General features: G+C 49.1%; 1 protein-coding gene across 7 annotated transcripts in view; it reads left to right on the top strand.

The window, feature by feature from the left end:
- Positions 1 to 15,347, top strand: part of LOC109909808 (receptor-type tyrosine-protein phosphatase mu) — a 309,073-nt gene extending 293,726 nt beyond the window's left edge. For 3 of the 7 annotated variants that reach the window (XM_031796758.1, XM_031796761.1, XM_031796763.1), the window contains 5 exons: positions 6,833 to 6,982; positions 7,101 to 7,274; positions 14,049 to 14,180; positions 14,874 to 14,999; positions 15,079 to 15,346. In XM_031796758.1, coding sequence (XP_031652618.1) covers positions 6,833 to 6,982; positions 7,101 to 7,274; positions 14,049 to 14,180; positions 14,874 to 14,999; positions 15,079 to 15,246 — 750 coding nt within the window. In that variant the 3' untranslated portion in view covers positions 15,247 to 15,346. Of the gene's footprint in view, positions 1 to 6,832; positions 6,983 to 7,100; positions 7,275 to 14,048; positions 14,181 to 14,873; positions 15,000 to 15,078 lie in introns of all 7 variants that reach the window. The other 4 variants (XM_031796759.1, XM_031796760.1, XM_031796756.1 and 1 more) reach the window with 3 other exon arrangements.
- Positions 15,348 to 27,309: the final 11,962 nt, after the last annotated feature.

Below are 27,309 nucleotides of genomic sequence, written 5' to 3'. Positions count from 1 at the left end.
TGCGAGACAGACGGGGTGAGAGACAGACTGGGTGAGAGACAGACTGGGTGAGAGACAGACTGGGTGAGAGACAGACGGGGTGAGAGACAGACGGGGTGAGAGACAGACGGGGTGAGAGACAGACGGGGTGAGAGAGAGACAGACAGACCGGGTGAGAGAGAGACAGACAGACCGGGTGAGAGAGAGACAGACAGACCGGGTGAGAGAGAGACAGACAGACGGGGTGAGAGAGAGACAGACAGACGGGGTGAGAGAGAGACAGACAGACGGGGTGAGAGAGAGACAGACAGACGGGGTGAGAGAGAGACAGACAGACGGGGTGAGAGAGAGACAGACAGACGGGGTGAGAGAGAGACAGACAGACGGGGTGAGAGAGAGACAGACAGACGGGGTGAGAGAGAGACAGACAGACGGGGTGAGAGAGAGACAGACGGGGTGAGAGAGAGACAGACAGACAGACAGACGGGGTGAGAGAGAGACAGACAGACAGACTGGGTGAGAGAGAGAGAGACAGACAGACAGACGGGGTGAGAGAGAGACAGACAGACAGACTGGGTGAGAGAGAGAGAGACAGACAGACAGACTGGGTGAGAGAGAGAGACAGACAGACAGACTGGGTGAGAGAGAGACAGACAGACAGACGGGGTGTGAGAGAGACAGACAGACAGACTGGGTGAGAGAGAGACAGACAGACAGACTGGGTGAGAGAGAGACAGACAGACAGACTGGGTGAGAGAGAGACAGACAGACAGACGGGGTGAGACAGACAGACAGACGGGGTGAGAGAGCGAGACAGACAGACGAGGTGAGAGAGACACAGACAGACAGACGGGGTGGGAGACAGACAGACGGGGTGAGAGAGACACAGACAGACAGACGGGGTGGGAGAGAGAGACAGACAGACGGGGTGGGAGAGAGACAGACAGACGGGGTGGGAGAGAGACAGACAGACTGGGTGGGAGAGAGACAGACAGACGGGCTGAGAGAGAGACAGACAGACAGACGGGGTGAGAGAGAGACAGACAGACAGACAGACGGGGTGAGAGAGAGAGAGACAGACAGACGGGGTGAGAGAGAGAGAGAGAGACAGACAGACGGGGTGAGAGAGAGAGAGACAGACAGACAGACAGACGGAGTGAGAGAGAGAGACAGACAGACAGACAGACGGGGTGAGAGAGAGAGAGAGAGAGAGACAGACAGACAGACAGACGGGGTGAGAGAGAGAGAGCAGACAGACAGACGGGGTGAGAGAGAGAGAGACAGACAGACAGACGGGGGTGAGAGAGAGAGAGACAGACAGACGGAGTGAGAGAGAGACAGACAGACAGACGGGGTGAGAGAGAGACAGACAGACGGGGTGAGAGAGAGACAGACAGACAGACAGACGGGGGTGAGAGAGAGAGAGAGACAGACAGACAGACAGACGGGGTGAGAGAGAGAGAGACAGACAGACAGACGGGGTGAGAGAGAGAGAGACAGACAGACGGGGTGAAAGAGAGACAGACAGACAGACGGGGTGAGAGAGAGACAGACAGACAGACGGGGTGAGAGAGAGACAGACAGACAGACGGGGTGAGAGAGAGACAGACAGACAGACGGGGTGAGAGAGAGAGACAGACAGACAGACGGGGTGAGAGAGAGAGAGACAGACAGACAGACGGGGTGAGAGAGAGAGAGACAGACAGACAGACAGACGGGGTGAGAGAGAGACAGACAGACAGACAGACGGGGTGAGAGAGAGACAGACAGACAGACAGACGGGGTGAGAGAGAGACAGACAGACAGACAGACGGGGTGAGAGAGACAGACAGACAGACAGACAGACAGACAGACAGACAGACTGGGTGAGAGAGAGACAGACAGACAGACAGACGGGGTGAGAGAGAGACAGACAGACAGACAGACGGGGTGAGAGAGAGACAGACAGACAGACGGGGTGAGAGAGAGACAGACAGACAGACGGGGTGAGAGAGAGACAGACAGACAGACGGGGTGAGAGAGAGACAGACAGACAGACAGACAGACAGGGTGAGAGAGAGAGACAGACAGACAGACAGACAGACGGGGTGAGAGAGAGACAGACAGACAGACAGACAGACAGGGTGAGAGAGAGAGACAGACAGACAGACAGACAGACAGACGGGGTGAGAGAGAGACAGACAGACAGACGGGGTGAGAGAGAGACAGACAGACAGACAGACAGGGTGAGAGAGAGAGACAGACAGACAGGGTGAGAGAGAGACAGACAGACAGACAGACAGACAGACAGACGGGGTGAGAGAGAGACAGACAGACAGACGGGGTGAGAGAGAGACAGACAGACAGACAGGGTGAGAGAGAGACAGACAGACAGACAGACAGACAGGGTGAGAGAGAGAGACAGACAGACAGACAGGGTGAGAGAGAGACAGACAGACATACAGACGGGGTGAGAGAGAGACAGACAAACAGACGGGGTGAGAGAGAGACAGACAGACGGGGTGAGAGAGAGACAGACAGACAGACGGGGTGAGAGAGAGAGAGACAGACAGACAGACGGGGTGAGCGAGAGACAGACAGACAGACAGACAGACGGGGTGAGAGAGAGACAGACAGACAGACGGGGTGAGAGAGAGACAGACAGACGGGGTGAGAGAGAGACAGACAGACAGACGGGGTGAGAGAGAGAGACAGACAGACAGACGGGGTGAGAGAGAGACAGACAGACAGACGGGGTGAGCGAGAGACAGACAGACAGACGGGGTGAGCGAGAGACAGACAGACAGACAGACAGACAGACAGACGGGGTGAGAGAGAGACAGACAGACAGACAGACGCGGTGAGAGAGAGACAGACAGACAGACAGACGGGGTGAGAGAGAGACAGACAGACAGACAGACAGACGGGGTAGAGAGAGACAGACAGACAGACGGGGTGAGAGAGAGACAGACAGACAGACAGACAGACAGACAGACAGACAGACAGACAGACAGACAGACAGACAGACAGACAGACAGACAGACAGACGGGGTGAGAGAGAGACAGACAGACAGACAGACAGACAGACAGACAGACAGACAGACAGACAGACAGACAGACAGACAGACAGACAGGGTGAGAGAGAGAGACAGACAGACAGGGTGAGAGAGAGACAGACAGACAGGGTGAGAGAGAGACAGACAGACAGACGGGGTGAGAGAGAGAGAGACAGACAGACAGACGGGGTGAGAGAGAGAGAGACAGACAGACAGACAGGGTGAGAGAGAGACAGACAGACAGACAGACAGACAGGGTGAGAGAGAGAGACAGACAGACAGACGGGGTGAGAGAGAGACAGACAGACATACAGACGGGGTGAGAGAGAGACAGACAGACATACAGACGGGGTGAGAGAGAGACAGACAGACAGACAGACAGACGGGGTGAGAGAGAGACAGACAGACAGACAGACAGACAGACGGGGTGAGAGAGAGACAGACAGACAGACAGACGGGGTGAGAGAGAGACAGACAGACAGACAGACAGACAGACAGACGGGGTGAGAGAGAGACAGACAGACAGACGGGGTGAGAGAGAGAGAGACAGACAGACAGACAGGGTGAGAGAGAGACAGACAGACAGACAGACAGACAGACAGGGTGAGAGAGAGAGACAGACAGACAGACAGGGTGAGAGAGAGACAGACAGACATACAGACGGGGTGAGAGAGAGACAGACAGACAGACGGGGTGAGAGAGAGACAGACAGACAGACAGACGGGGTGAGAGAGAGACAGACACAGACGGGGTGAGAGAGAGAGAGACAGACAGAGAGACAGACAGACATACAGGGTGAGAGAGAGACAGACAGACAGGGTGAGAGAGAGACAGACAGACAGACAGACAGGGTGAGAGAGAGAGACAGACAGAGAGACAGACAGACAGACAGGGTGAGAGAGAGAGACAGACAGACAGACAGGGTGAGAGAGACAGACAGAGAGACAGACAGACAGACAGGGTGAGAGAGAGAGACAGACAGACAGACAGACAGACAGACAGGGTGAGAGAGAGAGAGAGAGAGACAGACAGACAGACAGGGTGAGAGAGAGAGAGAGAGACAGACAGACAGACAGGGTGAGAGAGAGACAGACAGACAGACAGACAGACGGGGTGAGAGAGAGACAGACAGACAGACAGACGGGGTGAGAGAGAGACAGACAGACAGACGGGGTGAGAGAGAGACAGACAGAAAGACGGGGTGAGAGAGAGACAGACAGACAGACGGGGTGAGAGAGAGAGAGAGACAGACAGACAGACGGGGTGAGAGAGAGACAGACAGACAGACAGGGTGAGAGAGAGACAGACAGACAGACAGACAGACAGACAGACAGACAGACAGACAGACAGACAGACAGACAGACAGACAGACAGACAGACAGGGTGAGAGAGAGAGACAGACAGACAGACAGGGTGAGAGAGAGACAGACAGACAGACAGACGGGGTGAGAGAGAGACAGACAGACAGACGGGGTGAGAGAGAGACAGACAGACAGACAGGGTGAGAGACAGACAGACAGACAGACAGACAGACAGGGTGAGAGAGAGAGACAGACAGACAGACAGACAGACAGGGTGAGAGAGAGACAGACAGACATACAGACGGGGTGAGAGAGAGACAGACAGACAGACGGGGTGAGAGAGAGACAGACAGACAGACGGGGTGAGAGAGAGACAGACAGACAGACAGACAGGGTGAGAGAGAGACAGACAGACATACAGACGGGGTGAGAGAGAGACAGACACAGACGGGGTGAGAGAGAGACAGACAGAGAGACAGACAGACAGACAGGGTGAGAGAGAGACAGACAGACAGGGTGAGAGAGAGAGAGACAGACAGACAGACAGACAGACAGGGTGAGAGAGAGAGACAGACAGAGAGACAGACAGACAGACAGGGTGAGAGAGAGAGACAGACAGACAGACAGGGTGAGAGAGAGAGACAGACAGACAGACAGGGTGAGAGAGAGAGACAGACAGACAGACAGACAGGGTGAGAGAGAGACAGACAGACAGGGTGAGAGAGAGACAGACAGACAGACAGACAGACAGGGTGAGAGAGAGACAGACAGGGTGAGAGACAGACAGACAGGGTGAGTTCTATCTTGTGTTGGGGATGGAAATGTCAGAATTTTTGGTGGCCTTCCTAAGCCAGGATTCAGACACTGCTAGGACATCCGGGTTGGCGGAGTGTGCTAAAGCAGTGAATAAAACTAATTTAGGTTGGAGGCTTCTGATGTTAACATGCATGAAACCAAGGCTTTTACGGTTACAGAAAATAACAAATGAGAGCTCCTGGTGTAAAGCTGGGGGCTACAGGGCCTGGGTTAAGCTCTACATCACCAGAGGAACAGAGGAGGAATAGGATAAGGGTACAGCTTATAAGAATAGGTTGTCTAGTGCGTTGGGAACATAGAATAAAAGGAACAGATTTCTGGGCGTGGTAGAATAGATTCAGTGCATAATGTACAGACTAGGGTATGGTAGGATGAGAGTACAGTGGAGGTAAACCTAGGCATTGAGTGATGATGAGAGAGCTTGCATCTCTGGAGACACCGAAACAGCAGAAGACAAGACATATTTACATTAGAGAGGCATGTGTAGCCGAGTGCTCATAGGGTCCAATGAGCAGCCATAGGTGAGTCAGGGAGCCATTCGTAGTCGCTACTATGCTAGGCGAGCGGGAGGCACGTCGTTTAGAAAGCTAGCGGGTCGGGACTCGCAGATGGGTCTTCGGGGACATCGCAACAGAAAAGAGTGTTGAAACCTGTCGGCAATAAAGGGTCCAGGCCAATTGGCAAAAGAGGTATTGTAGCCCACAAATTAGTGGGTATGCCTCTTCGGCTAGCCGGGAGATGGGCCTAGCTCGAGGCTAGCTCAAGGCTAACTGGTGCTTGCTTCGGGACAGAGGCGTTAACCAGCAGTAGCTACTCAGTTGCAGTTAGCTAGCTGCGATGATCCGGTGTAATGGCCCAGAGCTTGCGGCATGAATCCGGTGATGTGGTGGAGAAAAGAAGTCTGATATGCTTTGGGTTGATATCGCGCTGTGCAGACTGGCAGGTATTGACCTACCTTTTTTAATTTTTAATTTGACCTTTAACTATGCAAGTCAGTTAAGAACAAATTCTTATTTTCAATGACGGCCTAGGAACAGTGGGTTAACTGCCTGTTCAAGGGCAGAACGACAGATTTGTACCTTGTCAGCTCGGGGATTTGAACTTGCAACCGTCCGGTTACTAAAGCTGGCTGGTGTCCGAACTAAAGGTGAAGACTGCTAGCCGTGGCTAACAGTGACTACTAGCTGGTAGCTAGTTAGCTGGTTAGCTCCTGATGGAGGTTCCAGTTATAACGTATAAAAATAGCAGATCCGTACCACATTGGGGGAGACAGGTTGCAGGAAATTATATTTAGATCGTAGGTGGAAAGTGAGATTAAAAATGTATATGAAATAAACAACTAAACCGACTATTTACGTGGGACAAGACAAGCACGCGTCCGACTGCTTGGATCGACTCGATTCTATTCTACGGAGTCATTTACTTTATGTTCATATTCTTATATTTTCTTATTTCTTATTGTTGTAAAAAAGGACCCCGCAAGTAAGCATTTCATTGGACGATGTATACCATGCATATTCCGTACATACGACTAATAAATGTTGAAACGTAAACTGGCTTGAGTCGGTCATCACTGTTGTTAGGTCGTCTTTCTGGCAGTGTTCACTACCTGCACTTTAATGGTGATGTGAGTCCTTCCTGTTTAGGTGTAGCATGGCTGTCTGTCCCTCACTATATCCTGGGCCCTCCTCTGTCCTACAGGAGCAGTATGTGTTCATCCACGACGCCATCTTGGAGGCGTGTCTGTGCGGGGACACCACCGTCCCAGCCAACCAGCTACGATCGGTCTACTATGACATGAACCGCCTGGACCCCCAGACCAACTCCAGCCAGATCAAAGAGGAATTCAGGGTATGTGGCTTGGGCCAGCGTGTGTGCATTGTTCATCATACGTGGATATGTGGTATATTAGTGGACTTCACTCATGTCCAATTGTGTCTTGGAGTGCTCATATCCCCCCTCCCTCCAGACTCTGAACATGGTGACTCCTACGTTGCGTGTGGAGGACTGCAGCATCGCCCTGCTCCCCAGGAACCACGAGAAGAACCGCTGTATGGACGTCCTCCCGCCAGACCGCTGTCTGCCCTTCCTCATCACCATCGACGGAGAGAGTTCCAACTACATTAACGCTGCCCTCATGGACGTACGTCTCACACACACAGGAACACACACACACATACATGAACTTGAGCACACTCGCTCGTAACCTTTTTTAATGACTTGCCATGTCAGTCCGTGTGTAAGTCATTAGATGTAAATGTACTGCTGGAAAGTTGATACTAAAACTGTAATTTTTTATCCTTGTGGTGAAATATAATCATGTAGATTGGTCAGTGTTCAGTCAGTACTCTACATATAGGGAAGATTTGCCAAACACTGAGTGAAACGCACGCGCAGAGTGAGACACACACACACACAGAGTGAAACGCACGCGCAGAGTGAGACACACACACACAGAGTGAAACGCACGCGCAGAGTGAGACTCACAGACACACACACAGAGTGAGACACACAGACACACACACAGAGTGAGACACACAGACACACACACAGAGTGAGACACACAGACACACACACAGAGTGAGACACACAGACACACACACAGAGTGAAGACACACAGAGTGAGACACACAGACACACACACAGAGTGAGACACACAGACACACACACAGAGTGAGACACACAGACACACACACAGAGTGAGACACACAGACACACACACAGAGTGAGACACAGACACACACACAGAGTGAGACACAGACACACACACAGAGTGAGACACACAGACACACACACAGAGTGAGACACACAGACACACACACAGAGTGAGACACACAGACACACACACAGAGTGAGACACACAGACACACACACAGAGTGAGACACACAGACACACACACAGAGTGAGACACACAGACACACACACAGAGTGAGACACACAGACACACACACAGAGTGAGACACACAGACACGCACGCGCAGAGTGAGGCGCACGCGCAGAGTGAGGCGCACGCGCAGAGTGAGGCGCACGCGCAGAGTGAGTGAGGCGCACGCGCAGAGTGAGTGAGGCGCACGCGCAGAGTGAGTGAGGCGCACGCGCAGAGTGAGTGAGGCGCACGCGCAGAGTGAGTGAGGCGCACGCGCAGAGTGAGTGAGGCGCACGCGCAGAGTGAGTGAGGCGCACGCGCAGAGTGAGTGAGGCGCACGCGCAGAGTGAGTGAGGCGCACGCGCAGAGTGAGTGAGGCGCACGCGCAGAGTGAGTGAGGCGCACGCGCAGAGTGAGTGAGGCGCACGCGCAGAGTGAGTGAGGCGCACGCGCAGAGTGAGTGAGGCGCACGCGCAGAGTGAGTGAGGCGCACGCGCAGAGTGAGTGAGGCGCACGCGCAGAGTGAGTGAGACGCACGCGCAGAGTGAGTGAGACACACACACACACAGAGTGAGACACACACACAGAGTGAGACACACACACACACACACAGAGTGAGACACACACACACACACACAGAGTGAGACACACACACACACACACAGAGTGAGACACACACACACACACACAGAGTGAGACACACACACACACACACACAGAGTGAGACACACACACACACACAGAGTGAGACACACACACACACACACAGAGTGAGACACACACACACACACACAGAGTGAGACACACACACACACACACAGAGTGAGACACACACACACACAGAGTGAGACACACACACAGGGAGTGAAACGCACACGCAGTGAGACACACACACACACAGAGTGAGTGAGACACACACACACAGAGTGAGACGCACGCGCAGAGTGAGACACACACACACACAGTGAGTGAGACGCACACACAGAGAGTGAAACACACACACGCAGAGTGAGTGTGAGTGAGACACACACAGAGTGAGACGTACGCGCAGAGTGAGACACACACACAGAGTGAGTGAGACACACACACAGAGAGTGAAATGCACGCGCAGTGAGACACACACACACACACACAGAGTGAGACACACACACTGGGAGTGGAACGCACGCGCAGTGAGACACACACACACACACAGAGTGAGTGAGACACACACACACAGAGTGAGACGCACGCGCAGAGTGAGACACACACACACACACAGAGTGAGTGAGACGCACACACAGAGAGTGAAACACACACACGCAGAGTGAGTGTGAGTGAGTGAGACACACACAGAGTGTGAGTGAGTAAGAGACAGAGACACACAGAGTGAGAGACACACACAGAGTGAGAGACGCACGCGCAGAGTGAGAGACGCACGCGCAGAGTGAGAGACGCACGTGCAGAGTGAGTGAGAGACGCACGCGCAGAGTGAGTGAGAGACGCACGCGCAGAGTGAGTGAGACGCACGCGCAGAGTGAGTGAGACGCACGCGCAGAGTGAGTGAGACGCACGCGCAGAGTGAGTGAGACGCACGCGCAGAGTGAGTGAGACGCACGCGCAGAGTGAGTGAGACGCACGCGCAGAGTGAGTGAGACGCACGCGCAGAGTGAGTGAGACGCACGCGCAGAGTGAGGTGAGACGCACGCGCAGAGTGAGTGAGACGCACGCGCAGAGTGAGTGAGACGCACGCGCAGAGTGAGTGAGACGCACGCGCAGAGTGAGTGAGACGCACGCGCAGAGTGAGTGAGACGCACGCGCAGAGTGAGTGAGACGCACGCGCCAGAGTGAGTGAGACGCACACACAGAGAGTGAAACGCACGCGCAGTGAGACACACACACACACACAGAGTGAGACACACACACACACACAGAGTGAGACACACACACACACACAGAGTGAGACACACACACACACACACAGAGTGAGACACACACACACACACAGAGTGAGACACACACACACACACACAGAGTGAGACACACACACAGGGAGTGAAACGCACACGCAGTGAGACACACACACACACACACACACACAGAGTGAGTGAGACACACACACACAGAGTGAGACGCACGCGCAGAGTGAGACACACACACACACAGTGAGTGAGACGCACACACAGAGAGTGAAACACACACACGCAGAGTGAGTGTGAGTGAGACACACACAGAGTGAGACGTACGCGCAGAGTGAGACACACACACAGAGTGAGTGAGACACACACACAGAGAGTGAAATGCACGCGCAGTGAGACACACACACACACACAGAGTGAGACACACACACTGGGAGTGGAACGCACGCGCAGTGAGACACACACACACACAGAGTGAGTGAGACACACACACACAGAGTGAGACGCACGCGCAGAGTGAGACACACACACACACACAGAGTGAGTGAGACGCACACACAGAGAGTGAAACACACACGCAGAGTGAGTGTGAGTGAGTGAGACACACACAGAGAGTGAGTGAGTAAGAGACAGAGACACACACAGAGTGAGAGACACACACAGAGTGAGAGACACACACAGAGTGAGTGAGTGAGAGAGACGCAAACGCACACACAGTGAGTGAGAGAGAGACACAGACAGATTGAGTGAGTGAGACACGCACAGTGAGTGAGTGAGACACGCACAGTGAGTGAGTGAGACACGCACAGTGAGTGAGTGAGACACGCACAGTGAGTGAGTGAGACACGCACAGTGAGTGAGTCAGACACGCACAGTGAGTGAGTGAGACACGCACAGTGAGTGAGTGAGACACGCACAGTGAGTGAGTGAGACACGCACAGTGAGTGAGTGAGACACGCACAGTGAGTGAGTGAGACACGCACAGTGAGTGAGTGAGACACGCACAGTGAGTATGTGAGACACGCACAGTGAGTATGAGTGAGACACGCACAGTGAGTGTGAGTGAGACACGCACAGTGAGTGTGAGTGAGACACGCACAGTGAGTGTGAGTGAGACACGCACAGTGAGTGTGAGTGAGACACGCACAGTGAGTGTGAGTGAGACACGCACAGTGAGTGTGAGTGAGACACACACACACAGAGTGAGTGAGTGAGACACACAGAGAGTGAGACACACACACAGAGAGTGAAAGACACAGAGTGAGTGAGTGAGTGACACACAGAGTGAGTGAGTGAGTGACACACAGAGTGACACACAGAGTGAGTGAGTGAGTGAGTGAGTGAGTGAGTGAGTGAGTGAGTGAGTGAGTGAGTGAGTGAGTGAGTGAGTGAGTGAGTGACACACAGTGAGTGAGTGAGTGAGTGACACACAGAGTGAGTGACACACAGAGTGAGTGAGTGAGTGACACACAGAGTGAGTGACACACAGTGAGTGAGTGACACACAGAGTGAGTGAGTGAGTGAGTGACACACAGAGTGAGTTAGTGAGTGAGACGCAAACGCACACAGAGTGAGTTAGTGAGTGAGACGCAAACGCACACACAGTGAGTGAGAGAGAGACGCACAGTGAGTGAGTGAGACACGCACAGTGAGTGAGTGAGACACGCACAGTGAGTGAGTGAGACACGCACAGTGAGTGAGTGAGACACGCACAGTGAGTGAGTGAGACACGCACAGTGAGTGAGTGAGACACGCACAGTGAGTGAGTGAGACACGCACAGTGAGTGAGTGAGACACGCACAGTGAGTGAGACACGCACAGTGAGTGAGTGAGACACGCACAGTGAGTGAGTGAGACACGCACAGTGAGTATGAGTGAGACACGCACAGTGAGTATGAGTGAGACACGCAGAGTGAGTGTGAGTGAGACACACACACACAGAGTGAGTGAGTGAGACACACAGAGAGTGAGACACACACACAGAGAGTGAAAGACACAGAGTGAGTGACACACAGAGGGAGTGAGTGAGTGACACAGAGGGAGTGAGTGAGTGACACAGAGGGAGTGAGTGAGTGACACAGAGGGAGTGAGTGAGTGACACACAGAGGGAGTGAGTGAGTGACACACAGAGGGAGTGAGTGAGTGACACACAGAGGGAGTGAGTGAGTGACACACAGAGGGAGTGAGTGAGTGACACACAGAGGGAGTGAGTGAGTGACACACAGAGGGAGTGAGTGAGTGACACACAGAGGGAGTGAGTGAGTGACACACAGAGTGAGTTAGTGAGTGAGACGCAAACGCACACACAGTGTGAGAGAGGGAGCCAGAGGGAGGAACGGAGAGAGAGGGGGCCAGGGGGAGGAACGGAGAGAGAGGGGGCCAGGGAGAGGAACGGAGAGAGAGGGGACCAGGGAGAGGAACGGAGAGAGAGGGGGCCAGGGAGAGGAACGGAGAGAGAGGAGGCCAGGGAGAGGAACGGAGAGAGAGGGGGCCAGGGAGAGGAACGGAGAGAGAGGGGGCCAGGGAGAGGAACGGAGAGAGAGGGGGCGCCAGAGGGAGGAACGGAGAGAGAGGGAGGGCCAGAGGGAGGAACGGAGAGAGAGGGAGGGCCAGAGGGAGGAACGGAGAGAGAGGGGGCGCCAGAGGGAGGAACGGAGAGAGAGGGAGGGCCAGAGGGAGGAACGGAGAGAGAGGGAGGGCCAGGGAGAGGAACGGAGAGAGAGGGAGGGCCAGGGAGAGGAACGGAGAGAGAGGGGGCCAGGGAGAGGAACGGAGAGAGAGGGGGCCAGGGAGAGGAACGGAGAGAGAGGGGACCAGGGAGAGGAACGGAGAGAGAGGGGGCCAGGGAGAGGAACGGAGAGAGAGGGGGCCAGGGGGAGGAACGGAGAGAGAGGGAGGGCCAGAGGGAGGAACGGAGAGAGAGGGAGGGCCAGGGAGAGGAACTGAGAGAGAGGGGGCGCCAGAGGGAGGAACGGAGAGAAAGGGATGGCCAGAGGGAGGAACGGAGAGAGAGGGAGGGCCAGAGGGAGGAACGGAGAGAGAGGGAGGGCCAGGGAGAGGAACGGAGAGAGAGGGAGGGCCAGGGAGAGGAACGGAGAGAGAGGGGGCCAGGGAGAGGAACGGAGAGAGAGGGGGCCAGGGGGAGGAACGGAGAGAGAGAGAGGGAGGGCCAGGGGGAGGAATGGAGAGAGAGGGAGGGCCAGGGGGAGGAACGGAGAGAGAGGGGGCCAGGGGGAGGAACAGAGAGAGAGGGGGCCAGAGGTAGGAACGGAGAGAGAGAGAGGGGGCCAGAGGGAGGAACGGAGAGAGAGAGGGGGCCAGAGGGAGGAACGGAGAGAGAGAGGGGGCCAGAGGGAGGAACGGAGAGAGAGAGGGGGCCAGAGGGAGGAACGGAGAGAGAGAGGGGGCCAGAGGGTGGAACGGAGAGAGAGAGGGGGCCAGAGGGTGGAACGGAGAGAGAGAGGGGGCCAGAGGGAGGAACGGAGAGAGGGCCAGAGGGAGGAACAGAGGGAGATCAGATTTGGTGACTCAGCAGTCTTGGGGCACCTGTGGTTAAAAAGCTGGTGGGTAAATTGCCTATCCATCTCTATAATAATCACCCCACGTTCCTTAGCCAGCCATTTTCCAGCCAAACCTAAACAGTAAGGGGACTGTCAGCATATCATGTTGATGAATGTCTATTGCTTTTTCTCTGTGCTTCCACCAACAATTATGTCCTTATTGAAAATGATTAAAAACAGATGGCTTTGGATTGATTCATCCCATCGTCATGGAAATAACCTAACCAAAACAATTGCAATGTGTTTTTTTTTGTCTAACACAGCAATATGACTGTTTGGATTGGTTTAATGGAAATAAAGTGTCATCAATTATACTCATTAGTCATCATAGCAGCAGATATGGATTTGCTATGTGGTAGCAGTGTTGATAGTGGAATTAATTTATAATGCACATAAATATCTGGAACTAATGAACTACGTTTCTTGTTCATGACTCCTTAAGGAACAGACATAGTATCGTGAACTGGAGATCTGACCTCATTATGACCCCCAAGAGTCTGACGACGTGTCCATTATCTCTGGAACGTTTATTTAGAATACTACTATTCTAGTAGACAAAGTAGATGGACTTCCTCCTCCTCTTCCTCCACAGAGCTACAAGCAGCCGTCAGCTTTCATCGTTACCCAGCACCCCTTGCCCAACACGGTCAAAGACTTCTGGAGGCTGGCGCTGGACTACCACTGCACCTCCATAGTGATGCTCAACGACGTAGACCCAGCACAGGTAAGAGAGGCCAGTCAACCATGCCAACATTTACTCTACCATCAAACACAGACCTTCCAGATTTGGAGGTCTATAGAAACATATGTTTATCATTTAATAAAGTGCATGAGGACAATGGTTTTGGTCAACTACCAAAAGTCCAGGGGCCCTATCCTCCCATAGAAAGGAGAACAGACCAGTGTATGGTTAGATAAACCCATAAAGAGGGGAAGGCGTCTGCCTCAAACTGACTCTGGGCGTTCAGGCCTGGGGCCCTGTCTGTCAAAATGTAACAGGGATCAAAAAATGGTGTGTAGCAGCTTTCCCTTGCAACATCGCCCCCTTGGCTGGCTACAGTAGCCTCTCGTACCCGTTTCTGACTGTAGCCAGGCAAACAGGGTACACTGATATGGTGGAATGCCCTAGTGTGTGTCATTGTGGATTAGGCTCAATAGAAAGTGTTTCGCTCTCAATACAGAATCCATTTTAGGAAGTCCCTAGAAGTCAGTGACATGCTCACTTGTTAGCCTTAGCAATTCTCACTTCTCACCTCAAAGTAGGTGTTCCTCAATCCTCAAACAATGCGACTTCGTCTCTCAGATAGAACGGCTCGGTTGTCATTGCTCAAAGCGAAGGTGTCGATTGTCAGCCACTTCTCAGTTTATTCAAATGTCTCATTTTAAATGTGTATGCAATAAGTGTGTGTGTGTGCAGCTGTGTCCCCAGTACTGGCCGGAGAACGGTGTGCACCGCCACGGGCCCATCCAGGTGGAGTTTGTGTCAGCTGACCTGGAGGAGGACATCATCAGCAGGATATTCCGTGTCTACAACGCTGCACGGGTACGAGACAGAACACACACACATTCCCTCCCACTCGCACACACACACAGTCATTCTAACATCATGTCTCTCTGTCCAGCCGCAGGACGGGTACCGCATGGTGCAGCAGTTCCAGTTCCTGGGCTGGCCCATGTACCGGGACACCCCCGTCTCCAAGCGCTCCTTCCTCAAGCTCATCCGCCAGGTGGACAAGTGGCAGGAGGAGTATGACGGGGGAGAGGGACGTACCGTGGTGCACTGTCTGTAAGTACGGTTGCAAAGGGAGGGTGTATTACTGGAAGCGTTCTAATCATCTCTGGCCCTCTGTTGCCTTTATAACATGTCAAATTATATGAATTAATTCAATAAAATGATTTTAAAATAGAATGACAAAGCTGTGAAACATGATCCTGAATATAAACCATTAACTTAGTGAATACCATTGGTGTTTAATATGAGGATGTCAGCATGAAATACAGTGCCTTGCGAAAGTATTCGGCCCCCTTGAACTTTAAGACCTTTTGCCACATTTCAGGCTTCAAACATAAAGATATAAAACTGTATTTTTTTGTGAAGAATCAACAACAAGTGGGACACAATCATGAAGTGGAACGACATTTATTGGATATTTCAAACTTTTTTAACAAATCAAAAACTGAAAAATTGGGCATGCAAAATTATTCAGCCCCTTTACTTTCAGTGCAGCAAACTCTCTCCAGAAGTTCAGTGAGGATCTCTGAATGATCCAATGTTGACCTAAATGACTAATGATGACAAATACAATCCACCTGTGTGTAATCAAGTCTCCGTATAAATGCACCTGCACTGTGATAGTCTCAGAGGTCCGTTAAAAGCGCAGAGAGCATCATGAAGAACAAGGAACACACCAGGCAGGTCCGAGATACTGTTGTGAAGAATTTTAAAGCCGGATTTGGATACAAAAAGATTTCCCAAGCTTTAAACATCCCAAGGAGCACTGTGCAAGCGATAATATTGAAATGGAAGGAGTATCAGACCACTGCAAATCTACCAAGACCTGGCCGTCCCTCTAAACTTTCAGCTCATACAAGGAGAAGACTGATCAGAAGTTGATCAGTAAGTTACAATAAAATGCCATAGATTTTGTGTTAATTACCAAAATTACTGTAGATTCCAGTAACTTTTGTAAATGACTGGTAGCTTTCCAGCCCTGTCTGTAAGTACCTACCGGTCATGACACAGCCTACACCTAGTGGACAGTAGACCTTAAACCTAGCTCTGTACTTCCTGAATCGGTGGAAAGAGAAGGGAATCTTCGCTATTTGATAGAACAATCAGATGGGTCATTTTGGTCCAACATGGCCGCCCAAAATGCCACCGGGGTCACAGTAACACTGAACCACTCCAGTGGGACAGTGTGAAATGTCACGGTCATCCTCTAATAGTGATCAATTACACTCTACCCATCGGGATTGTAGCCCTACGTCTCTTCATCCTGCCTTCTGACAGCCATCTGTAAGGGTGACATACTGAAGACAACACTCAGTGCTCACACAAACATTGTCTGCCATCATAATGAACCATAATGAACAGAACGCCATTTAAAGGCCCACGTTTTGCTGTAAGGCTCAGGAATAGGGCTGAAATATAGCACATTTTCCCCCAACATCAGACACCCCCTAACTTCGGACGTCTCTAGTGGTTAGAGGATTAAATCGCCTCGAGAGCTCAACATTTAAATGGACTGGAAAATAACGGTACATTTTGCGACTAAAGACACCCTTCTAGATAGCTGAGCAGCGATTTTCATTGCAGTGTATGTAAGTTAAGTTAGATTTTGACAGTTTTCAAAAAAACAAATGTATATATCCCCATGTTGTGGGACACGCTGTATATTGTAAAATCGACAGCACGACAGACCACACATCATTTAATATCCAACTTTTTACCTCTGAAAAATTGCTAATGGATTTCAGGCAAGTAATAATCTTTTTACCGGAAGGCCAGCTTGTGAACTATCTAGTAAACACTTCGGATACAAGGTTGGTGTCTCTTTTTTGAACACAATTAAAGGAATATATCTTGTAATTGAACAAAATAGTAAGGTGGCCAATAACTGGTATGCCGATAATATGGGACGTATTATCGGTGTAAACCACTTATCAAAAAGCTGATATTAGTATTAGTATTTCTACTGAAATGTATTAGTATTTCTACTGAAATGTCAAACATGCTAATTGCTAACCCGTTAGTTAACATTTTGATGACACCAATAATGACAAAACATTGATGGCTTGATCACAAGGACACCGTTGAAGGTAATATATGTCTTAAACGCTGTTGAATATGCCGATAATACGGGGTGCTACGCATGTGTGTGTGTGTTAGTGTATATATATATATATATATATATATACATATGTGTTTATATATATACATATATATATATATATATATATATATATATATATATATATATATATATATATATATATATACACTGCTCCAAAAAATTAAGGGAACACTAAAATAACACATCCTAGATCTGAATGAATTAAATATTCTTATTAAATACTTTTTTCTTTACATAGTTGAATGTGCTGACAACAAAATCACAGAACAATTATCAATGGAAATCAAATGTATCAACCCATGGAGGTCTGGATTTCGAGTCACACTCAAAATTAAAGTGGAAAACCATACTACAGGCTGATCCAACTTTGATGTAATGTCCTTAAAACAAGTCAAAATGAGGCTCAGTAGTGTGTGTGGCCTCCACGTGCCTGTATGACCTCCCTACAACGCCTGGGCATGCTCCTGATGAGGTGGCGGATGGTCTCCTGAGGGATCTCCTCCCAGACCTGGCCTAAAGCATCAACTCCAACTCCTGGACAGTCTGTGGTGCAATGTGGCGTTGGTGGATGGAGCGAGACATGATGTCCCAGATGTGCTCAATTGGATTCAGGTCTGGGGAACGGGCGGGCCAGTCCACAGCATCAATGCCTTCCTCTTGCAGGAACTGCTGACACACTCCAGCCACATGAGGTCTTGCATTAGGAGGAACCCAGGGCCAACCGCACCAGCATATGGTCTCACAAGGGGTCTGAGGATCTCATCTCGGTACCTAATGGCAGTCAGGCTACCTCTGGCGAGCACATGGGGGGCTGTGCGGCCCCCCAAAGAAATGCCACCCCACACCATGACTGACCCACCGCCAAACCGGTCATGCTGGAGGATGTTGCAGGCAGCAGAACGTTCTCCACGGCGTCTCCAGACTGTCACGTCTGTCACATGTGCTCAGTGTGAACATGCTTTCATCTGTGAAGAGCACAGGGCGCCAGTGGCGAATTCTCTGGCAAATGCCAAACGTCCTGCATGGTGTTGGGCTGTAAGCACAACCCCCACCTGTGGACGTCGGGCCCTCATACCACCCTCATGGAGTCTGTTTCTGACCGTTTGAGCAGACACATGCACATTTTTGGCCTGCTGGAGGTCATTTTGCAGGGCTCTGGTAGTGCTCCTCCTGCTCCTCCTTGCACAAAGGCGGAGGTAGCAGTCCTGCTGATGGGTTGTTGCCCTCCTACGGCCTCCTCCACGTCTCCTGATGTACTGGCCTGTCTCCTGGTAGCGCCTCCATGCTCTGGACACTACGCTGACAGGCACAGCAAACCTTCTTGCCACAGCTCGCATTGATGTGTCATCCTGGATGAGCTGCACTACCTGAGCCACAGGTAGTGTGTGGGTTGTAGACTCTGTCTCATGCTACCACTAGAGTGAAAGCACCGCCAGCATTCAAAAGTGACCAAAACATCAGCCAGGAAGCATAGGAACTGAGAAGTGGTCTGTGGTTATCACCTGCAGAACCACTCCTTTATTGGGGGTGTCTTGCTAATTGCCTATAATTTCCACCTGTTGTCTATTCCATTTGCACAAGAGCATGTGAAATTTATTGTCCCTCAGTGTTGCTTCCTAAGTGGACAGTTTGATTTCACAGAAGTGTGATTGACTTGGAGTTATAGTACGCAAGTATAAACACCATGGGACACACAGCTGTCATACCGCTCAGGAAGGAGACGCGTTCTGTCTCCTAGAGATGAACGTATTTTGGTACGAAAAGTGCATATCAATCCCAGAACAACAGCAAAGGACATTATGAAGATGATGGAGGAAACCGGTACAAAATGATCTATATCCATAGTAAAACGAGTCCTATATCGACATAACCTGAAAGGCCGCTCAGCAAGGAAGAAGCCACTGCTCCAAAACCTCCATAAAAAAGCCAGTCTACGGTTTGCATCTGCACATGGGGACAAATATCGTACTTTTTGGAGAAATGTCCTCTGATCTGATGAAACAAAAATGGTACTGCTTGGACATGATGACCATCGTTATGTTTGGAGGAAAAAGGGAGAGGCTTGCCAAAGAACACCATCCCAACCGTGAAGCATGGGGGTGGCAGCATCATGTTGTGGGGGTGCTTTGCTGCAGGAGGCACTGGTGAAAATGACTCCAAGCATACTTCCAAAGTTGTGGCAAAATGGCTTAAGGACAACAAAGTCAAGGTATTGGAGTGGCCATCACAAAGCCCTGACCCCAATCCTATTGAAAGTTTGTGGACAGAACTGAAAAGGCATGTGCGAGCAAGGAGGCCTACAAACCTGACTCAGTTACACCAGCTCTGTCAGGAGGAATGGGCCAAAATTCACCCAACTTACTGTGGGAAGCTTGTGGAATGCTACCTGAAACGTTTGACCCAAGTTAAACAATTTAAAGGCAATGCTACCAAATACTAATTTAATGTATGTAAACTTCTGACCCACTGGGAATGTGGTGAAAGAAATAAAAGCTGAAATAAATAATTTATTGACATTTCACAACTTTAAAATAAAGTTGTGATCCTAACTGACCTAAGACAGGACTTTTTTACTAGGATTAGATGTCAGGAATTGTGAAATTCTGAGTTTCAATATATTTGGCTAAGGTGTATATAAACTTCTGACTTCAACTGTATTTAATTCAAAATGATCAAAAATCTCAATCTATTTCTATTTGACCCGTTTAGTCTGGCCCAAGCCAACTTTTTTAAACCAGACAAATCAGTGTGATATCACGGTGTGAATGTAAATGTACAATCCATTCCAGGTGATCTCCACTTATGAAGTAGAAGAAATACAGGGGAGAGGCTGATCTGAATTACAAGAGGGAATCACATCAAATGAGCTTGTGGTTCCCGATGCTGCCCAGATTTAGCTTTTAATGCCCCGGTGGGAGAGGCCTCTGGGTGGGCCTCTGCCTCAGCTCAATCTGCCCTTCCTTATCTTCAGCAACCCCACTTTACTCAGAGAAATGGGGGGATGAGGAGGGGAGAGGTAGAGGAGGGGGAGAGAAGAGGCCCCAGTTGGGTGGGAAATGAGATTGGAAAGTAGAGGGAAGGAGGACGACAGGGTGGTTGTTGATGTAGTCTGTGATTGGTGCTCTTTAACAGGTTTACCGGTCCGTTCTGTAAGCCAGAGAGTCCAGGAGAAGAAAAAAAACACCCACATACGTGACTCTTACTGTTAGTCTCTGGAGAGATTCTTATCTCCCGACCAGAGAGTCCGCACACATACATATAGTCACACACAGGCGCAGACACACATACACACACAAGATGCAGACACACATACACACACAAGATGCAGACACACACTAACCAGAGACAAACAGCCCACACAACACAGACGTTCAACAAAGGTCAGAAAGAGAACACTGTCTATCTGTCTGATCTGACGCTCTATTACCCTCGTATAGTGTACTATATCGGAAATAGGGTCCAAACATTCCCCGGAATAATGTGTAAGGCCAGAGGAATGTGGAGGTTGACAGAGGTTAACTCCTGAGTTGAGAGAGGAGAAGTAAACAGGTTTTATTCGTAAGGGAGAGTGGGGTAAGTTTACCCACCCAAGCCAAGGCAGTACGCTGAGCCACCCTTGTTTCTAGGAAACCGAACACAAAATGAATCATTTGACCAAATATTTAGGTAGAGGTCATCATTTCATGGAGTCTGTGAAGGAAGAAAAAATGGAAAGCAAGTTAGATCCTAAAAACAGATTTTCACCAGGTTAAATTAGTTTGTGTTAGAGGTTTCATGATGCTTGTATCTAAACCAAAGTAGATAATTTAAAGATTGTTCAGTATGTCAGTTGGGGTCTCTATAAGCTTCAATATGAGGTCCTAAACCGAGCATGAACGTGCATCCTTGTAGATGTGTGGGCTAATATAGTCAAAAGATTTGCCTTGGGTTAAGTTGAGCCAATGGCAAGTTGAGCAAATTGAAACATTTTCTTCCCAGCAGTAATGCAAGGCAAAGACATCTGACTGGTAAAACCCTGGATCATTGTTATTCTAACTTGCGCAACGCATATAAGGCCCTCCCCCGCCCTCCTTTCGGAAAAGCTGACCACGACTCCATTTTGTTGCTTCCAGCCTACAGACCGACTAAAACAAGAAGCTCCCGCGCTCAGGTCTGTTCAACGCTGGTCCGACCAATCTGATTCCACGCTTCAAGACTGCTTCGATCGCGTGGATTGGGATACGTTCCGCATTGCGTCCAATACGCTGATTCGGTGAGCAAGTTAATTAGAAAGTGCATCGGCGATGTTATATCCACAGCAACGATTAAAACATTCCCAAACCAGAAACCTTGGATTGATGGCAGCATTCGCGCGAAACTGAAAGCGCGAACCACTGCTTTCAACCAGGGCAAGGTGACAGGAAACATGACCAAATACAAACAGTATAGCTATTCCCTCCGCAAGGCAATCAAACAAGCTAAGCGTCAGTATAGAGACAAAGTAGAGTCGCAATTCAACGGCTCAGACACGAGGTATGTGGCAGGGTCTACAGTCAATCACGGATTACAAAAAGAAAACCAGCCCCGTCGCGGACCAGGATGTCTTGCTCCCAGACAGACCAAATAACTTCTTTGCTCGTTTTGAGGACAATACAGTGCCACTGGCACGGCCCGCTGCCAAAACCTGCGGACTCTCCTTCACTGCAGCCGACGCGAGTAAAACATTTAAATGTGTTAACCCTCGCAAGGCTGCAGGCCCAGACGGCATCCCCAGCCGCGTCCTCAGAGCATGCGCAGATCAGCTGGCTGGTGTGTTTACAGACATTTTCAAGCAATCCTTATCCCAGTCTGCTGTTCCCACATGCTTCGAGGGCCTCCATTGTTCCTGTTCCCAAGAAAGCTAAGGTAACTGAGCTAAACGACTACCGCCCCGTAGCACTCACTTCCGTCATCATGAAGTGCTTTGAGAGACTAGGCAAGGACCATATCACCTCCACCCTACCTGACACCCTAGATCCACTCCAATTTGCTTACCGCCCCAATAGGTCCACAGATGACGCAACCACACTGCACACTGCCCTAACCCATCTGGACAAGAGGAATACCTATGTGAGAATGCTGTTCATCGACTACAGCTCAACATTTAACACCATAGTACCCTCCAAACTCGTCATCAAGCTCGACCTCGCCCTGTGCAACTGGGTACTGGACTTCCTGAATGGGCCGCCCCCAGGTGGTGAGTGTAGGTAACATCTCCACCCCGCTGATTCTCAGCACTGTGGCCCCACAAGGGTGCGTTCTGAGCCCTCTCCTGTACTCCCTGTTCACCCACGACTGCGCGGCCATGCACGCCTCCAACTCAATCATCAAGTTTGCGGACGACACTACAGTGGTAGGCTTGATTACCAACAACGATGAGACGGCCTACAGGGAGGAGGTGAGGGCCTTCGGAGTGTGGTGTCAGGAAAATAACCTCACACTCAACGTCAACAAAACAAAGAGATGATTGTGGACTTCAGGAAACAGCAGAAGGAGCACCCCCCTATCCACATCGACGGGACAGTAGTGGAGAGGGTAGTAAGTTTTAAGTTCCTCGGCTTACACATCACAGACAAACTGAATTGGTCCACCCACACAGACAACATTGTGAAGAAGGCGCAGCAGCGCCTCTTCAACCTCAGGAGGCTGAAGAAATTCGTCTTGTCACCAAAAGCACTCACAAACTTCTACAGATGCACAATCGAGAGCATGCTGTCGGGCTGTATCACCGCCTGGTACGGTAACTGCTCCGCCCACAACCGTAAGGCTCTCCAGAGGGTAGTGAGGTCTGCACAACGCATCACCGGGGGCAAACTACCTGCCCTCCAGGACACCAACACCAACCGATGTCACAGGAAGGCCTGTTCACCCCGCTATCATCCAGAAGGCGAGGTCAGTACAGGTGCATCAAAGCAGGGACCGAGAGACTGAAAAACAGCTTCTATCTCAAGGCCATCAGACTGTTAAACAGCCACCACTAACATTGAGTGGCTGCTGCCAACATACTGACTCAACTCCAGCCACTTCAATAATGGAAATTGATGTAAAAAAAGGTATTACTAGCCACTTTGAGCAATGCCACTTAATATAATGTTTACATACCCTACATTACTTATCTCATATGTATATATATATATACTGTACTGTATATCATCTACTGCATCTTGCCATCTTTATGTAATACATGTATCACTAGCCACTTTAAACAATGCCACTTTATGTTTACATACCCTACATTACTCATCTCATATGTACAGTGGGGCAAAAAAGTATTTAGTCAGCCACCAATTGTGCAAGTTCTCCCACTTAAAAAGATGAGAGGCCTGTAATTTTCATCATAGGTACACTTCAACTATGACACACAAAATGAGAAAAAAAATCCAGAAAATCACATTGTAGGATTTTTTATGAATTTATTAGCAAATTATGGTGGAAAATAAGTATTTGGTCACCTACAAACAAGCAAGATTTCTGGCTCTCACAGACCTGCAACTTCTTCTTTAAGAGGCTCCTCTGTCCTCCACTCATTACCTGTATTAATGGCACCTGTTTGAACTTGTTATACAAGAAACCTGTCCACAACCTCAAACAGTCACACTCCAAACTCCGCTATGGCCAAGACCAAAGAGCTGTCAAAGGACACCAGAAACAAAATTGTAGACCTGCACCAGGCTGGGAAGACTGAATCTGCAATAGGTAAGCAGCTTGGTTTGAAGAAATCAACTGTGGGAGCAATTATTAGGAAATGGAAGACATACAAGACCACTGATAATCTCCCTCGATCTGGGGCTCCATGCAAGATCTCACCCCGTGGGGTCAAAATGATCACAAGAACGGTGAGCAAAAATCCCAGAACCACACGGGGGGACCTAGTGAATGACCTGCAGAGAGCTGGGACCAAAGTAACAAAGCCTACCATCAGTAACACACTACACCGCCAGGGACTCAAATCCTGCAGTGCCAGACGTGTCCCCCTGCTTAAGCCAGTACATGTCCAGTCCCTTCTGAAGTTTGCTAGAGAGCATTTGGATGATCCATAAGAAGATTGGGAGAATGTCATATGGTCAGATGAAACCAAAATATAACTTTTTGGTGAAAACTCAACTCGTTGTGTTTGGAGGACAAAGAATGCTGAGTTGCATCCAAAGAACACCATACCTACTGTGAAGCATGGGGGTGGAAATATCATGCTTTGGGGCTGTTTTTCTGCAACGGGACCAGGACGACTGATCCGTGTAAAGGAAAGAATGAATGGGGCCATGTATCGTGAGATTTTGAGTGAAAACCTCCTTCCATCAACAAGGGCATTGAAGATGAAACGTGGCTGGGTCTTTCAGCATGACAATGATCCCAAACACCACCCAGGCTACGAAGGAGTGGCTTCGTAAGAAGCATTTCAAGGTCCTGGAGTGGCCTAGCCAGTCTCCAGATCTCAACCCCATAGAAAATCTTTGGAGGGAGTTGAAAGTCCGTGTTGCCCAGCAAAAGCCCCAAAACATCACTGCTCTAGAGGAGATTTGCATGGAGGAATGGGCCAAAATAACAGCAACAGTGTGTAAAAACCTTGTGAAGACTTACAGAAAACATTTGACCTCTGTCATTGCCAACAAAGGGTATATAACAAAGTATTGAGATAAACTTTTGTTATTGACCAAATACTTATTTTCCACCATAATTTGCAAATAAATTCATTAAAAGTCCTACAATGTGATTTTCTGGATTTTTTTTCTCTCATTTTGTCTGTCATAGTTGAAGTGTACCTATGATGAAAATTACCGTCCTCTTTCATCTTTTTAAGTGGGAGAACTTGCACAATTGGTGGTGACTAAATACTTTTTTGCCCCACTGTATATACTGTACTCGATACCATCTACTGCATCTTGCCTATGCCGTTCTGTACCATCACTCATTCATATATCTTTATGTACATATTCTTTATCCCTTTACACTTGTGTGTATTAGGTAGTAGTTGTGGAATTGTTAGGTTAGATTACTCGTTGGTTATTAGTGCATTGTCGGAACTAGAAGCACAAGCATTTTGCTACGCTCGCATTAACATCTGCTAACCATGTGTATGTGACAAATAAAATTTGATTTGATTTTATCACTGGGATTTGAGGTAACTGCAGGGCCTATATTAAGTGTTAAGTTGGTACAAATTATTTTTTAGGTTTTAAAAGGATTTTGGCAGTCAGATGTCTCTGAATCCAGTATGAAGGAAGTTAGACGTAGTTTCGTGAGCCCATGCTAACTAGCGTTAGCGCAACGACTGGAAGTCTATGGTATCTACTAGCATACTATCAGTTACCATAGACTTCCAATCATTGCGCTAACGCTAGTTAGCAACTTCCGTCAAACAACACGCAGAGACATACAGTTTTATTTACAAGTTCATTTGACTCTGGGGAAGTAGATGGATGGCTTCGTTGCCAAAATCCTGAAATATCCATTTAAGACTGTGTTAAAAGATACTTAAAACAAAACAGCGATTAGGTTTGTGTTGAATTGTATTTGGGAAATAATAAGTTAAACCATTCAGTATAGACATTTGTAGGTTGTTTAACTTGCCCTGTCTCTCAGCTCAATTTACTCCATACCCGGGGGTAAGTTGTGCTGAGACCACTTTTTTTGGACAAGCTATGTTTTGAAAACTGTGATGTTTAAATTAATTGTGACTATTCCCAGTGACACACAACATCCTAAAATACAATATATGTAGTTGTCTTTGTCAGAAAGAACACTATATTTCCCTTGACAGAGTGATGCTGAATGTAAAACATGGCTCAACTTACCTTAATCTCCCCGAAACTGAACTCAAACTGCTTCCACTTGTGACACTTTGGGACTCTCCTTTTGCAACTCTTAAAAGCTCTTTGTCTTTTCAGACAGTAAAGTTGACCATCTGGAGTGTTTCCGAGGAAGAGCACTAACTACTTAGCGAGCCAGGTGTATGTTCCACACAGGGGTGAAAATAGAATGAATTTCTTCCCAGTACGGGACCTAAAACATTTGATGGGCCTAATCAAAGAATTACATATAGAATTCAATAGGATCTCTGTGGTTCTAGTCATAAAGATTATTCATTTAACTATGACCTTTTATTGTTGCATAAACACAAACTGTCATGTGTTCATCTGATTTGTCAAATAATGACTTCAAAGGGCTCCTTTACTAGGCTACCCGCGCACGTTCATCCACTCTCAACATATTACCAGCCTCAAAACAGTGGTGAATGGAAAAATATATGTTACACAAAACACTAAAGTGTAATGACATTTGGCGATTGTCATTAGGCCAGAATGTATGTATCCACTGCTGTCCGGATGCGTCTCTGTGTCGGCCACTCATCTCTGCCTTGGCAAAATGTCAGTGTTCTTGTCAAACCGCATCGCATTTTGGAGTGTAGGCTATAGCACCCGTTTTCAAGTCCATTCGCTCATTTTCCATGCCTCTGACATGCGGTAATGATAAAAAGTGGTGTAATAGCTTAGTTTTCTTGACATTTTGTTTAATTATTGTGATAGGCTTCCTGTTTTACTGGTACCACCTTACTTTCACCCCACACATACTTGAGTATCAGTGGGTGGCCTGGCCACCTCTTGTAGTGGTGGAATGGCAGTATGGTGGCTCCATCTAGAGGGCAAAATCCAAAACAACAAGCACAGAAAGAGATTGGGAAGTTTAGACCAGCTTTATGTCAAACCTGTCACCATACAACACTGATAATGTTATTCATTCATTAAGCTTACATTTTGTCCAGGTAACACATTACTTAAAGCCGGTGTAATGTTTTTAAAAATTGGACAACGGATACCTAATTTGGGGTATCTGACAGGTTTTCATGGACTTATTATACAAATATTATGACTAGGTCTATGATCCAACCCTGTCTCTTTTCTCTCTCTCTCTCTCTCTCTCTCTCTCTCTCTTTCTCTCTCTTTCTCTCTCTTTCTTTCTCTCTCTCTTTCTCTCTCTCTCTCT

This window comes from Oncorhynchus kisutch, linkage group LG18, assembly GCF_002021735.2.
Source record: "Oncorhynchus kisutch isolate 150728-3 linkage group LG18, Okis_V2, whole genome shotgun sequence".
In the NCBI taxonomy this organism is placed as follows: domain Eukaryota; kingdom Metazoa; phylum Chordata; class Actinopteri; order Salmoniformes; family Salmonidae; genus Oncorhynchus; species Oncorhynchus kisutch.
This window is presented reverse-complemented; position numbering and strand designations above follow the sequence as displayed.